This window comes from Morus notabilis, unplaced genomic scaffold (assembly GCF_000414095.1).
Source record: "Morus notabilis unplaced genomic scaffold, ASM41409v2 Scaffold521, whole genome shotgun sequence".
In the NCBI taxonomy this organism is placed as follows: domain Eukaryota; kingdom Viridiplantae; phylum Streptophyta; class Magnoliopsida; order Rosales; family Moraceae; genus Morus; species Morus notabilis.
Window position 1 is genome coordinate 84,058 of NW_010357686.1, and position 15,543 is coordinate 99,600.

At 30.8% G+C, this 15,543-nt stretch overlaps 1 protein-coding gene and 1 non-coding gene across 3 annotated transcripts; both read left to right on the forward strand.

Moving 5' to 3' along the window:
* The first annotated feature begins 39 nt into the window (after nucleotides 1–39).
* Nucleotides 40–7,782, forward strand: LOC21412065. Of its 2 annotated transcripts, none has more exons than XM_024173722.1 (8): nucleotides 40–90; nucleotides 1,747–2,159; nucleotides 3,164–3,679; nucleotides 3,797–3,955; nucleotides 5,378–5,476; nucleotides 5,898–5,936; nucleotides 6,055–6,506; nucleotides 6,974–7,782. In XM_024173722.1, exons 1-8 carry the CDS (start codon nucleotides 86–88, stop codon nucleotides 7,550–7,552), a joined length of 2,262 nt encoding a protein of 753 aa, XP_024029490.1. In that variant the 5' UTR covers nucleotides 40–85; the 3' UTR covers nucleotides 7,553–7,782. The 2 variants fall into 2 exon arrangements, with proteins under 2 accessions (XP_024029490.1, XP_024029496.1); XM_024173728.1 differs by having other exon boundaries at nucleotides 3,167–3,679.
* A 6,063-nt stretch (nucleotides 7,783–13,845) lies between these two features.
* On the forward strand, nucleotides 13,846–13,969 carry LOC112094010. Its single transcript, XR_002903309.1, has one exon. It is a non-coding gene; the product is annotated as a small nucleolar RNA snoR111 (small nucleolar RNA).
* Nucleotides 13,970–15,543: the final 1,574 nt, after the last annotated feature.

The following is a 15,543-nucleotide window of genomic DNA, read 5'->3' on the forward strand; positions in this document are numbered from 1 at the left end:
TGTTATATAAAGGACAAAGCAGGCACCCTTGTTGAGGCATACAATTATCTCTTTCACGTCAAAGCGCACAAGTAATCTTCCAAATATGACGTACGTTCTCTTATCATATCATTACTTTTTAATTTTTTTGTCTGATATATTTTTTATAGTTTATGTGCGTTTCTTGTTATTCAATATGTAGCTTCTTCTCCTTTTCTTTTTTTTTTTAAGATTAATTATAAAAATTCTCTCTAAATTATATTTTTTATTATATTTTATCTCTTAATTTTTAAAACGTAATATTTATTTTTTTGAATTATACTAATTGTATCATTTTATTCTCTGATATTTAAAACATAACATTTTTTTTCTTAAATTATACTCTTTATAATACTTTACCTCTCGATCTATAAAATATAGTATTCATTCTTCCTAGTTAAGTGTTATAAGGGTATAATTTATGGAGAATAAATGTTACATTTTAAAGATCGGAGGAAAAGTGTTATAAAAAATATAGTTTAAGAAGAACGAATTTTACGTTTTAAACATCAGAAGGCAAAATGTTTTAAAGTGTATAATTCAAGAAAATTTTTGTAATTAATCCTTTCCTTTAATGTCCACTTTATCGGTGTTTTTTTTTTTTTTTCCTAATCTCATTTCGTTACAAGTTTGAGTATGTGTGTATTTGCTTATATAAAACATATTCGCAACGGAATGCGTCGTGCAAATTTTGTCTAAAAAGTACGTTCCTCGCCTTTCTAGTGTTCTTTTTTTTTTTTTAAATTATTGTTTTTTAACAGTAAATGTTTTGGCTTTGTGCTGCTGCATGTACTTTTGAAAATTCTTGCACTCTCTATTTAACTAACCAATATATATTTTTGTGTCATATTATATATATATATATATTTTAATCTCCGAGAACATAAGTCCACATAATTTTTTGTTTCAATCTTCTAGGCTTGACAGAAATATAATATATTTGCCCAATGGGTGTTAATGCAACTTTTTTGGGGAAAGAATCAAAGTTTATTTTTGCCAAGATGTCATTTTCTTTAAAGAATTAATACCATATACTAAATTTTGGTATTTAAGTTATTGATATAGTTAAAAGACTTATGGCATGATATGAAAAAAAAAAAAAAAAAAAAAAAAAAAAAGAACCTGTGCACGTTCTTTCAGTTTTGCCTTTTTCTTTTATTGTGATGTGATTTTGATTAGGGAGAAGAACAGAGTTGCAGATAAGCTTGTTTCTCACGCCGTTTCTCTTGATTCAAATCTTTAGTTCTTCACGATTCCTAATTTTTGTGTGTTCTTTAATGATTATAACAAGCTTAGGTGCTCTTTTTTCCTTTGGGTTTTACTAGAAAAGTTTCTACTGAGGCCTATTATAATATATAGCTGATTTTCAAAGGAAGATTCTTGGCTTGGCCTTTTGGCCTCAGCTTACTGCTTGAGATATTTTTCTTTTTTAACTGTCATGCTGCATTTCTTCTCTTTTTGGAACTTGTGATGTGTTTTTTTTTTCTTTTTTTTTTTTTTTCATTAACAAGAATTTTGAAGTAGGTGTTTACCAGGGAATATGATTTTTAAGAGGTATCAGTCTAGTTGGGATATGTTTTAATTTTTCTTAATACTAATTTCTCCTTCTCACCATTTATTAAAAAAAAAAAAAAAGGATTTTGATCAGATTTAACGCATGTAGTACTAATAGATGCCCAAACTTATAAGAAAGATCCAACAATAACAAATTGGTAATGAAATGTGCAGGGTAATTATAAGTACAAACGTTGTTTATGAAGTACTTAACAAGTATAACTACGAGAATTGGAGTGGAGTGGTTAAAACCTACTTGATTGCTCACGATCTCTGGGATGTCATAGAACCTGCAGTTGAAGCTGCTCAAAAGCCTCAAATAAAAGATCATAATACTATAGAAGACGAAACATCAGAATTCGAAATATCAGCGGAACGCAAAATACTAAAATCAGAAGGTTATAATTTGAAGGAGGACAAGATCAAGAATGCTAGAGCTCTTCATGCAATTCAGATTTCATGTGGGCCAGATGCCCTTTCTGCTATTAAGGGGATCTTCTCAGCGAAAGATGCTTGGCGTATTTTAGATGAAACGTTTAAGCCAGATTTCTTCATAAAATTCACAGATAGCAGTGATAGCAGTGAAGGTACGTATTAATAATTTATAGCATTCTCTCTATATATCCCATGAACGCAAATTCTATGCAGCAAATTTTACTTGTAATTTTAAAAACAAAAACTTGAATTTGTGACAAAAAATTTAATTTGGCAAATCGGCCATTAAACTTCAGAGGATTGCCACCACAAAATGTATATTAAGGTAGCTAGCTAGCAAGATTAACCGAATAACGAGATCTGTTTTTAAGGCAAATCAGATTTGTCGAATATATCTTTAGATTGCTTTTACAGCTCCATGTTTTACATTTTTCATTCCTTGGAATTGTTTTGTTTTTTTTTTTTTTTTAGAATTCTTGTAATTGTGTCCAATCTTATGTATAGTTTTAATCTTCCTGTATATTATATATGTATATATAGAATTCTTGGAAACAATGAAGCACAAAGTCATACCTGCTTTGGCATGGCCATTTCGACCACCAATACTGGTCAAAATTACATGCCATGCTTTTGTCCCATTACTGTCAACGATAGTAGCTTCCATTTCCTACCGCATAGGGTAAAGTTTAAAGGAAGTTGGGACAAAACATCTGTAACTGGTCTTGCACAATGTCACTGGTAAGCTCAATTATTGTTCAACAAATGCTATAGATGCTTACACACATACACATACCTATGTAAACTATGTATGCTTACCAATGAATTTGCAATAAATCAATGTAATCGGTCGTGTGTGACGCTTAAGGCTCTTCTCCAGATACTTTTGTTGCCACAATAACCTATCCACGAAATAATACATCATTAATCTCAAATGTTCATTAGCCTTTTAAGTTCTAATTTTATCAATAAGGTTCCAAAGAAGAATCAAAATTTCCACCTAAATTTTGGTAGCAAACTTTTTGGTAGCCAAAGTTCTAATTTTAGAGATAATCACCACGCTGTAGGGTACTCATGAAATATAAACCACGCCAATTGACATTCATTGCATCTGGACTTATGTCTGTTGGACTTAATTTGCATATCATCGGTATACTAGAAGAGAGTTTCGATGGGCTTGACGACAAGGACAAGGACGGGGGCAAGGAGTTCAAGCGAGCTTTAGAAGAACAAGACTGGGATAAAGTAAAGAAGATGTACACCAAAAATCCTGGCCTGTTGAAAGGAAGATTTTCGTCTAAAAAATTTTCAGCCCTTCACTATGCTGCACAGCACAGTGGAAGTGCAGGCATTGTGAAGGACATGGTGGAAAAAATGAGTAAGGAAGACATGGAAATCAAAGATGCATGTGGTGGCGGCACAGCACTTATGATGGCCATAATGGCAGGATCTGTGGAAATGGTAAAATGCATGATGGAAAAAAATCCTGAATTAATTACCGTTGAAGATAACAGTTTATTCCTTCCGGTCGAAGTATCCCTTTCTTGTGATGATATCGACATGATTTGCCACCTGTATTATGCTACTAAAGCATATCTATCATCTCGTGATCACACCGACCGTAGAAAACACGGGGCCACGTTTATTTCAAAATGCATAAAAAAGAAAAATCTCGGTAAGATAAGTAGTACTAGCAGCTTTAATTTCTGTTCGATATTTGTATTTATATTATAGTCTTTTACTTAACTCGTGTAGATTGTTAAACATTGAATTTATTAATTAAACGCCACAGGGACATTAGGTTTTGCTTTGGATTTACTGAAAGAAGATGAAAGTTTAGCTCTTACTAAAGACAACACTTGGGAATCTCCCTTGTACGTGCTCGCATGTTCACCTTCTCTATTTGGTGATGGAGATGACCTTGCAATTTTCAAGCGATGGATATATAAATGTAAGTCTCTTTGTAGATGGCTCTTTTTTTCTTTCCTTTTTTCTTGTGTTCTCTCTTTTCAATACACACTACTACTTATATATAATATTACATGCACTTATAACAGACAAACAAACACACATATATCTGCTATAATAATCTCTATACCTTCTGATTTGTTTTTTAATGAAACATTGTCATTAAACATAGATGACTTGTTACGCCAATCTTTTCTTACTTCATCGTTAAGCAAAACAAGCTCTTCATTTAATTCTTTTCCCTCAAATAACCTAGAACGCTCTTTAGGTTCAATTTAAAGGAAGCATTAAGATGAGAGAGATAGGTTGACCTAAATAACAATCATAAAAGTTTGGATCATTCAACCTAGGTTATGTTCTTGACCATAATCAATGATCACAATTGCTACTAATGATTAAAAAATCAAGACAATTACGGATCAAGACTCCTGATCTAGTAATAGAAAATTCTCAAGTCTTAAATGGTTTTGCACTTAAATAAAACAATAAAATAATCATTAAGATGTATTATATATGGAATAACATAAACAATTTCAATAGAAAAATAAAATCAAAACATTTAATCACAATTCCAGGGTTTTAAAATCACCCTCAATCAAAATAAAATTAAGCTGACATAATAGAAAAGAAAATAAAACTAACGAAAGTAAATTCTAAAGAAAAGAGAGAAGGGAAGAAACAATTAGAAAAATCTTCAAGAAACTCCTTTTTTCTTCTTCTTCTTCATCTCTTGACGGTTGGAAATTATGTGGAAGTGTCTTCTAATCAGCCCTGAAATCCTTTTTTTTTTTTAATGAAACCTTGTCATTAAACATAGATGACTATTATTAGGCAATACAAGCTATGTCAAATACATACACTGTAATTTCTTTGGTACTTAAAACAACCTAAATCTATAAAAGGAATTCTCGTTTTTTTTTTTTTTTTTTTTTTTTTTTTTTTTTTACAAAAGTAAGGGAGAATGCCACCACTTTCAAGTGGGGCTCAAAGTGACTTGAATCCTCAAACTATAAAGAGGAGCTTACAACCAATTCGGTTGCCCTCACTCGTCAGAATTTAGATAATATATTTTTGAGTTTATAATATATAAGTATGCATATAATGCATTATTCTAAAAGAGCTAAAGTTAGTACATATTTGAATCATTGAAAATCTTCTATCAGACACTAATTTGCATGACAAGCACTCATGTTTTAAAAGTTATATGTATATAATGTTTTAACTCACGTTAATCTTCATTTATTATAGTAGTTTCTTTTGGGAAATATATACGATTTTGGAAGAACGGAAGGGAAGATCATAAATGTGCTGCACGATTGATGATTCTATATGATATAACTAATAGTCTTTACTATTTAGACTAATTATCGTCACGGAAGTTGATGATCGTTTTGTTGATATATAGTTATAAGCACAAAACCAGCTGCTCCTGCTGCTGAAATTGGTGGCGAACAGGTAGAAGATCCAGAAAGTGGGAGCGACTCCACCAACATGACAAAGTCGGGTAGTTTTTTAATTACCTTTAATTAATTAATTAGCAAGCATGCATAATATATACTGACACGTACTATGCTGCATCATATACTTCATGACAACTTGTGATAAATATTGGAGCTAATAATTATCGCGTACTCATCTAGTAGCACTCTTCATATTTCTTATGTTGTATCAACGGAAAAAAAATATTAATCATTTTGATATGATTACATATATATATATATAAATGTGTATATATACACATTATAAATTATATACATATAGATAGGGAGCAACTATAATATCCCTCGTTTCAAAGCATACATTCAATGTTACTTTTAAGTGAATGCTTTTGTATTCTCACAGTAGTACCTTAATACCTTATAATTTTCTTTTTTTTTTTTTTTCGAGACTAACCTTGTAATTTACTTATACCAATCGAACTGCAGGGTTGGATTCATTCAGCTCACTAGTAACAAAACTTCTAGGTATATCAAACAGTTTTAACAAATATAATTCACCTTATATCCTATCATTGCATTAAAATGTCATTTTACGTACTTTTATAACAAACCTGTTCCTGATCGATCGTTTGTTACTCTAAAGGAATTGAACAGATACGAGAAGAGAAATTGGTTCATGAACGTTCCTTGGAGCTACTGTTTGAAATGTGCAAAGCGGTTAACATTAAATTAGCCGCTGCAGTGGATAGGAAAGACTTGAAAGATGGTTTAGTGTTGGAGGCGCTATTCGCTGCTGTGGAACGAGGAAACACTAAATTTGTCTCTAAACTGATTTCCAAGGTTCCAGCCCTTTGGATGAGCACTGATGAGTATTCAAGGGACATTTACATGCACGCCATTGAATGGCGTCAAGCAAAACTGTTTACCCACATGCTTCGACATATAAGCGGTAATCTTATATCAGCAACCAGTTGTATGAAAGATAAGTTTGGTAATAACTTGCTACATGTAGCTGCAACGTTATGTCCGTCCACCAAACTCGATCGTGTTCCTGGAGCAGCTTTGCAGATGCAAAGAGAAATACAATGGTTTAAGGTAAACACTTTAGTCTTTATTTCTCAATACAACGCACTTTCCAAAGTTAATTAATTAAGCAATATGTGACTACGAATTAGGAGGCATGAAAACTGGAAGTCAATCTTATTTCTTAAAACTATATAATCATGGTGAAGAAATCAAAAAAGGAAAGATTAGGAAATTAAACATTTATTATGTTTTCGCCATATGAAAGCTGAGAATAATCACTTGTACCAGATTAGACGGTTATAAAAATTAGCAATTAGAAATAGACTTTGATATACTAAGTATTATTCTTGTGTCTACTATATAATAGTTGTACTAAATAAAAGAAATAAATTTACATACCCACCCAAATATAATGCTATTAATCAAACCAGTATTTGAGCAACAAAATTCTTGGTTCATGAAATATATATTTTGCCTTATTGCACACACATATATATATATATATATATATATTGATTACAATCAAACAATCTCAGGAGGTGCAGAAAATTGTATATCCTGCTGCTTTAGAAGAAGAAAATTCCTTGGATAGTTTGACACCACGTGAAGTATTTACTAAGAACCACAAAGATTTGATGAAGAAAGGAGAAAGATGGACGAAGGAGACGACAACTTTTTCCAGCGTAGTATCTGCTCTCATTGTTACCATGACTTTTGCTGCCGTATTCACAGTTCCTGATCTGGAAGAAAACACAAACAGGAAGTTACGCACGGTTTTCATAATTTCCGATGGAATATCACTCTTTTCTTCCGCATCTTCACTGTTTGTGTTCTTAGGGTTATTCTTGAGCACGCGGTATGAAGAACATGACTTCCTCATAAACTTGCCGTTGAAATTGATGGTTGGAATTTCCTCACTTTTCATCTCCATTATAACCATGCTTATAGCCTTTTGTGCGATCCTTCTCCTTCTGCTCCCTGAATCATGGGTTCCAATCATTTTGCTCGCAGCCCTTACAGTCACATTATTTGCGGCCATGCCATTCAGTCTCTTGATTATAATATTTAAGTCTACTTTCTGTAAAAGACTTTCTTTAACTCTTAAGAGTACGTAGAAGACCACCAATGCAAAAAAGGACGACTAGGTTGGTCTTCATTAGATATTGATGTGTGTGTGTTTTGTGCGCGTATTACTAACTAGGCTTGCTAAATGAATAAATGTCGTACTGGCTGTGTATCCTTTTCATATATTGTTTTTATACATTGTTTTGCAGATCATGCTAGTTCAGTGAAGGCATGTTTGTCATTTTGTAGCGTGTTGTATCGTGCTATATGTTATTGTTATACAACAAGTAATTGTTTGGTTTCGTAGTATGTTTTATTGTGTTATATGTTATTGTTATACAATAAGTAATTGTTTGGTTTTGTATTGTCTTATCTGTTGTTTCAATTATACAATATTAAGTTACCACATCATGTTACCATGTCTTGTTATATTAAATATTGTTATACGATAAGAAAAATAAAATCAAAACATTCAATCACAATTTCACGTCTAGGGTTTTGAAATCACCATCAATCAAAATAAAATTAAGCTAACATAATAGAAAACAAATAAAACAAAAGAAAATAAAATCTAAATAAAAGAGAGAAGGGAAGAAAGAATTAGAAAAATCTTCAAGAAACAACTTTTTTTCCTTCTTCTTTTTCATCTCTTGACGGCTGGAAATTATGTGGAAGTGTCTTCTAATCAGCCCCTTAAGTCCTTTTTTTTTTTTAATAAAACCTTGTCATTAAACATAGATGACTATTATTAGGCAACACAAGCTATGTCAAATACATACAACTGTAATTTCTTTAGTAATTAAGACAACCTAAATCTATAAAAGGAATTCTCGGATTTTTTTTGGATATAAGGGAGGGAGGAATGCCACCACTTTTAAGTGGAGCTAAAAGTTACTCAAACCCCCAAATTATAGTTGGGGAGGAACTTAATTACAACCAACTAGATTGCCCTCACTCTTCATAATTCTAAGAATTGAGATCATATATTTTTGAGTTTATAATATAAGTATGCATATAATGCATTATTCTTAAAGAGCTAAAGTTGGTACATATTTGAATCATTTGAAAATCGTCTATATATCAGACACTAATTTGCATGACAAGCACTCATGTTTTAAAAGTTATATGTATATAATGTTTTAACTCACGTTAATCTTCATTTATTATAGTAGTTTCTTTTGGGAAATATATACGATTTTGGAAGAACGGGAGGGAAGATCATAAATGTGCTGCACGATTGATGATTCTATATGATATAACTAATAGTCTTTACTATTTGGACAAATTATCGTCACGGAAGTTGATGATCGTTTTGTTGATATATAGTTATAAGCACAAAACCAGCTGCTCCTGCTGCTGAAAGCGGTGTCGAACAGGTAGAAGATCCAAAAAGTGGGAGCGACTCCACCAACATGAAAAAGTCGGGTAGTTTTTTAATTACCTTTAATTAATTAATTAGCAAGCATGCATAATATATACTGACACGTATATATTAATAATGTGCGCTCAGATCATGCAACCTAGGTTATATTCTTGACCATAATCAATGATCACAATTGCTGCTAATGATTAAAAAATTAAGACAATTACGGATTAGGACTCCTAATCTAGTAATAGAAAATTCTCTAGTCCTAAATGGTTGCGCACCTAAATAAAACAACAAAATGATCATGAATAATTATTATGGAAGAATATAAACAATTTCAATAGAAAAATAAAATCAAAACATTCAATCACAATTCCACGTCTAGGGTTTTGAAATCACCATCAATCAAAATAAAATTAAGCTAACATAATAGAAAACAAATAAAACAAAATAAAATAAAATCTAAATAAAAGAGAGAAGGGAAGAAAGAATTAATAAATTAGCAACATGAAATTTTTTTTAATTCCCTTTAATTAATTAATTAGCAAGTGGTCATGAAGTTATAATACGCATGCATAAATATACTGACACATATATATTAATAATGTGCGTGTATAAGTAAATGACGTGAGAGTACATCGACACTAAAACTAGCAGGTACTATGCTGCATCATATACTTTCATGACAACTTGTGATAAATATTAGAGCCAATAATTATCGCGACTCATATAGTAGCACTCTTCATATTTCTTATGTTGTATGAACGGAAAAAAAAATTATTAATCATTCTTGATATGATTACATATATATATATATGTTTATACATTATACATTATATACATATAGATAGGGAGCAACTATAACATCTCTCGTTTCAAAGCATACATGCAATGTTACTTTTAAGTGAATGCTTTTGTATTCTCACAGTAGTACCTTAATACCTTATAATTTACTCCTTTTTTTTTTTTTTTTAGCAGGGTTGGATTCATTCAGCTGGCGAGTAACAAAACTGCTTAACAGACTTCCAGGTATATCAAACAGTTTTAACAAATATGATTCACATTATATCCTATCATTGTATTAAAATGTCATTTTATGTACTTTTCCTGATCAATCGTTTGTTACTCTAAAGGAAGTGAACAGATACGAGAAAAGAAATTGGTTCATGAACGTTCCTTGGAGCTACTGCTTGAGATGTGCAAAGCGGTTAAGAATATAAAAGATAGGAAAGAATTGAAAGATGGTTTAGTGTTGAAGGCGCTATTCGCTGCTGTGGAACGAGGAAACATTAAATTTGTCTCAATACTGATTTACATGGTTCCAGCACTTTGGATGAGCACTGATGAGCGATCAAGGGACATTTTCATGCTCGCCAATGAATGGCGTCAAGCAAAACTGTTTACCCACATGCTTAGACATGTAAGCGGTAATCTTATATCAGCAACCAGTTGTATGAAAGATAAGTTTGGTAATAACTTGCTACATGTAGCTGCAACGTTATGTCCGTCCACCAAACTCGATCGTGTTCCTGGAGCAGCTTTGCAGATGCAAAGAGAAATACAATGGTTTAAGGTAAAGATTAGACGGTTATAAAAACGCAATGTTTTTGCCATATGAAAGCTGGGAATAATCACTTGTCAGATTAGACGGTTATAAAAATTAGTAATTAGAAATAGATTTTGATATAACAAGTATTATTCTTGTGTCTACTATATAATATTTGTACGAAATAAAAGAAATAAATTTACACACCCGCCCAAATATAATGCTATTAATCAAACCAATATTTGAGCAACAAAATTTCTTATTGCACACACACACACACACACACATATATATATATATATATATATAATGATTACAATCAAACAATCTCAGGAGGTGCAGAAAATTGTACATCCTGCTGCTTTAGAAGAAGAAAATTACTTGGATAGTTTGACACCACGTGAAGTATTCACTAAGAACCACAAAGATTTGATGAAGGAAGGAGAAAGATGGATGAAGGAGACGGCAACTTATTCCAGCGTGGTATCTGCTCTCATTGTTACCTTGACTTTTGCTGCCGTATTCACAGTTCATGATCTGGAAGAAAACACAAACAAGAAGTTACGCAGGGTTTTAATAATTTCCGATGGAATTTCACTTTTTTCTTCCACATCTTCAATGTTTGTGTTCTTAGGGATCTTGAGCACGCGCTATGAAGAAGATGACTTCCTCAAAAAATTGCCGTTGAGATTGATGGTTGGAATTTCCACACTTTTCATCTCGATTATAACCATGCTTATAGCCTTTTGTGCGATCTTTCTCCTTCTGCTCCCTGAATCATGGGTTCCAATTCCAATCATTTTGATCGCAGCCCTTACAGTCACATTATTTGCGGCCATGCCATTCAGTCTCTTGATTATAATATTTAAGTCTACTTTCTGTAAAAGACTTTCTTTAACTGATCTTAAGAGTTGGAAGAAGACCATCATTGCAAAAGATGACGACTAGGTTGGTATTCATTAGATATTGATGTGTGTGTGTGTTTTGTGCGCGTATTACTAACTAGGCTTGCTAAATGAATAAATGTCGCACTGGCTGTGTATCCTTTTCATATATTGTTTCTATACATTGTTCTATAAATCATGTTACTTCAGTGAAGACATGATTGTCATTTCGTAGTGTGTTGTATCGTGTTATATGTTATTGTTATATAATAAGTAATTGTTTGGTTTCGTAGTATGTTGTATTGTTTTATATGTTATTGTTATACAATAAGTAATTGTTTGGTTTCGTGGTGTCTTATCTGTTGTTTCAATTATACAATATTAAGTTATCACATCATGTTACCATGTCATGTTATATTAAATATTGTTATACGATAAGTAATTGTTTGGTTTTTTACGTGATATTTTTAAGAATAATTTTTTCTCACTTTACTTCTATGAACATAATTTTTTTTAATGTGTTTCGATTTAAATTGTTGTCAATAACTTAAATAAGTTTCTTTAAAAGTGTCATTCCTTAATTGTTTTCTATGTAATTCTTGTTATATCAAAAGTTATCCTCATATTCTTTTTCTACAATGCTCCCATAAAGCACTTTTCACCTTACCACGTCGTAGCCCTTCCTTCCCTCTTCCCCCGGCTCCCACTTTTTCTTTACATTTTTTAAATGTTTTGTAATTTTATTTTATTTTTTATTTGATGAATGTTTTTTTATAGGTTAACTTTTTTATGCGTGTTTTGCTCTTTTTTAATCTTATTTTTTTTATTTTTTATTTTTATATTTTGTCAAGGACTCTTCTATCCATCCAATTGAACATCTAACATAGATAAAAGTAGTAAGGTAGACTTGGCTCCTAAGAAGCCTCCATCTTCTTTTTTTTCTCCTTCACTTTTTTAACCTTTTGACTTTTTCTCTTTTCTTTATTTATTTATTTATTTATTTATTTTTTCTTCTTTCTTTTCGTTTATTTTCTTTTTTATTTTTCCCCTAATATTTTTTGACAGTTTATTTTTTTTACACTCTCCTTTCTTGAAATACTTTCTTTTTTCTTATTGTCTTTTAATTAAAATAATTCCTTTCAAATATTTCCCTACCCTTTTTTTGGTCAAAAACTCCTATACTTTTAATTCCTTTTTTTCCTTTTTTTTCCTTTTCCTCTTTTTCTCTTTTTCCTTTTTTATTAGCTTTGTTTTTATTTTTCTTCTTTTCTTTTACTTATTGACATTTTTTTTTGTTTTACCCTAACATTCTTTCACCGTTACTTTTTTTTACAGTATCTTTCTTTGAAATACTTTCATTTCCTCGTTTTCTTTTAATTAAAGTAATTCCCTTTAAATGTTTCCATGCTTAAACTCTTTTTTTTTTTGGGTTAAAAACTCCTACATAAATTTAATTATTTTTCGATGTAATTTTTTAAAATATATTTTTTTCTCTTGCTCCAATTAATAGATTTAACATATTTAAATTAGGAAAAATTTTATTTTGATACCCTATGTTATATCAAAATATGGGTTTAGTATCCTGTATTTTTTATGGTTTCAAATGGGTACATTGATGTTTTAGAATCTTCTTTTAATACCCTAAGGCCCTTTTTTTGGACGTAAAAGTCATTTATACCCTTGTATTTGTTATGTCCATTTTTTATAAATTTATTAAAAATATTTTAAAAAACCATAAAAATAGGAAAAAAAAAAAAAAAAAAAAAAAAACGACACGAAGAACTAAGAATACCAGATATACCAAAATCAAAACCAAACAAAAATGTATCTATATGAGTCACCAATTTCACATAACAAAAGTTACAAAACTAAAGAGATCTACTAAGAAGGCATCACAACCACCGTCGCTTTATCTTCTCCTGCTCCTTATATTGGGCAATGCTTGTACCATTGCATTAGATCTTCAGTTTGTGTTATTTTCAGCGTTTTCTGAACGTCTCCTGGGTTTTTGATAGTGTTAGTGCATGTTTACTTGAACGTATTAAAGCATCTTATTGTATTGTGTGATAATACATTAATACAATGTTTTATGTGACCATTGTATTATATAAATGAATACGGATGATAAATTAATATAGTCTATGTCGTTTAAATTAAATATGGTTCATTTTTAGCGTATTGTATTATTTTATAGCCGATTCATGATTCACACTAGGATTGAGCACAATTGAGGGTTAGGGTCGGACTGATAGAGTCATGTCAGAGCCTGTAATTGTTTAAAAATTACTAAGGGACAATGCAAATTTATATATTTTTAAAATTACATTTTGACCCCAAAATTTTTGTAAAATTACATTTTGACCTCAAAAACTTTAAAATTTTACTAAAATAATCATGACACCAAACACTATATTGTATTATCATCACAATACAATACACCTTATACAATACCGTATGAATTACCAAACATCACATTAATGTTTCTGAGATTTTTTTTTTTTTTTTTTTTTTTTCTGTTCATCAACAGAAAAGCCTTTTTTCTGTCTAGAAAATAATGGAGAGTCAATATGTCTCTTCGTTGAAAAGAACATGGAGGTATGGCGAAATGGCCGAGATATTGTTTCAGTCGTCACTTTCTCAGATTGACGATTCAATTGTTGTTCATCTATATTTCTTTTTCTTCTTTTTTTTAGCCAAAAAAAAAGGCATCAAACCAAGCAGATAAAAGAAACTAAAAGTTAACTGGGGGTGTTCAAATTTTTCTTTTTCCAAACAAATCTAGCAAACAAATGAAAGCAGACAGATGAATAAGGTTCGAAGTTATTTCCCCCTCATATCAAACTAAGGAAATCATTAAGATGATGTTTGGTTTATGGGTTTAAAATCATAGTTTATGATTTTAATTTTTAAAATTTAAATATTTTATAAGAAAAAAACACTATAACAGAATTAAGAATCACGATCTTAAATCAGACATAACCTTGAAACCAACGTAACCTCAGGTTTCGCTTATGTTAAATTTTTGGTTGTTTTTTAAGTAATAAAAACTCAAAAATCGTCAACACCAATATCTTTCGCACGGATTCGATCATGGAAAAGCAGCGGTCCATGGCGAAAGCATCATGGATGGACGAAGGTGTCGAGGGTTGTGTATTGCCGGGTTTCGTAATAATCGCGCAGATAAGGTTGCCAAGGAGGACGTAGTAGTCATGGCTGGGGCTTGCCGACCAAGAGAGAGAAATTATCGAGAGAGAGAGAGACTCTGAGTTTTTATTTTTTTTCTTATTTTATGTTTTTTAAAATTCTTTTAATGAATTTATAAAAAAAATCTGGACAAATCAAATGCAAGGATATAAATGACTTTTTGCATCTTAAAAAAGAGTATTAAGATATTAAAAAAAAATTCAAAATGTTGAAATACCCGCATAAAATTATAAAAACATAAAGTACTAAATTCGTATTTTAACATAATACAAAATACTAAAATGAAAATTTCCCTTTAAATTATACTCCATGACGTGCTAATACAACAAATCTAACGCGCCCAAAAGTTATGCTACAACAAACTTTGACTGGTCAAATTCTACCATTCTTAATAACATTCAAGTTAATTTTGTCTAGTGGAACAAAAATAAAAGGAAAGGAAAAAAAAAACTTAGAAAAGATCATAAGATCATATCCCGCTGGTACACCACAAACAAAACTGAGAAAAGAGTTTAGAAATTAGAATATACTCGCAAAATATAACAAATTAAAAAAGACATTCAACCCTATGAGATCCATTAATAGGTTAAAGCAACTAGAAAAAAAAAAAAGAAGGAAAATCGTTAAAGCAACTGGAAACTAATTTTGGAGCGTAGTTGTGCATTAATTCAACCTCAAAGAAGACATTTTTTTATATTTATTTTATGTTTTATGTACTTAAACATTCAAATGTTTAGTTATGTTTCCAAACTTATTTAGATGTACTTGGTTATATTTCAAACTTCGTTAGATGTTTGGTAATTGGTCGTGTTTTGAAACACACACACACACACATATATATATATGGACATTTTTTTATATTTATTTTATGTTTTATGTACTTAAACATTCAAATGTTTAGTTATGTTTCCAAACTTATTTAGATGTACTTGGTTATATTTCAAACTTCGTTAGATGTTTGGTAATTGGTCGTGTTTTGAAACACACACACACACACATATATATATATGATAATCTAGTAGTATATATATATATATATAA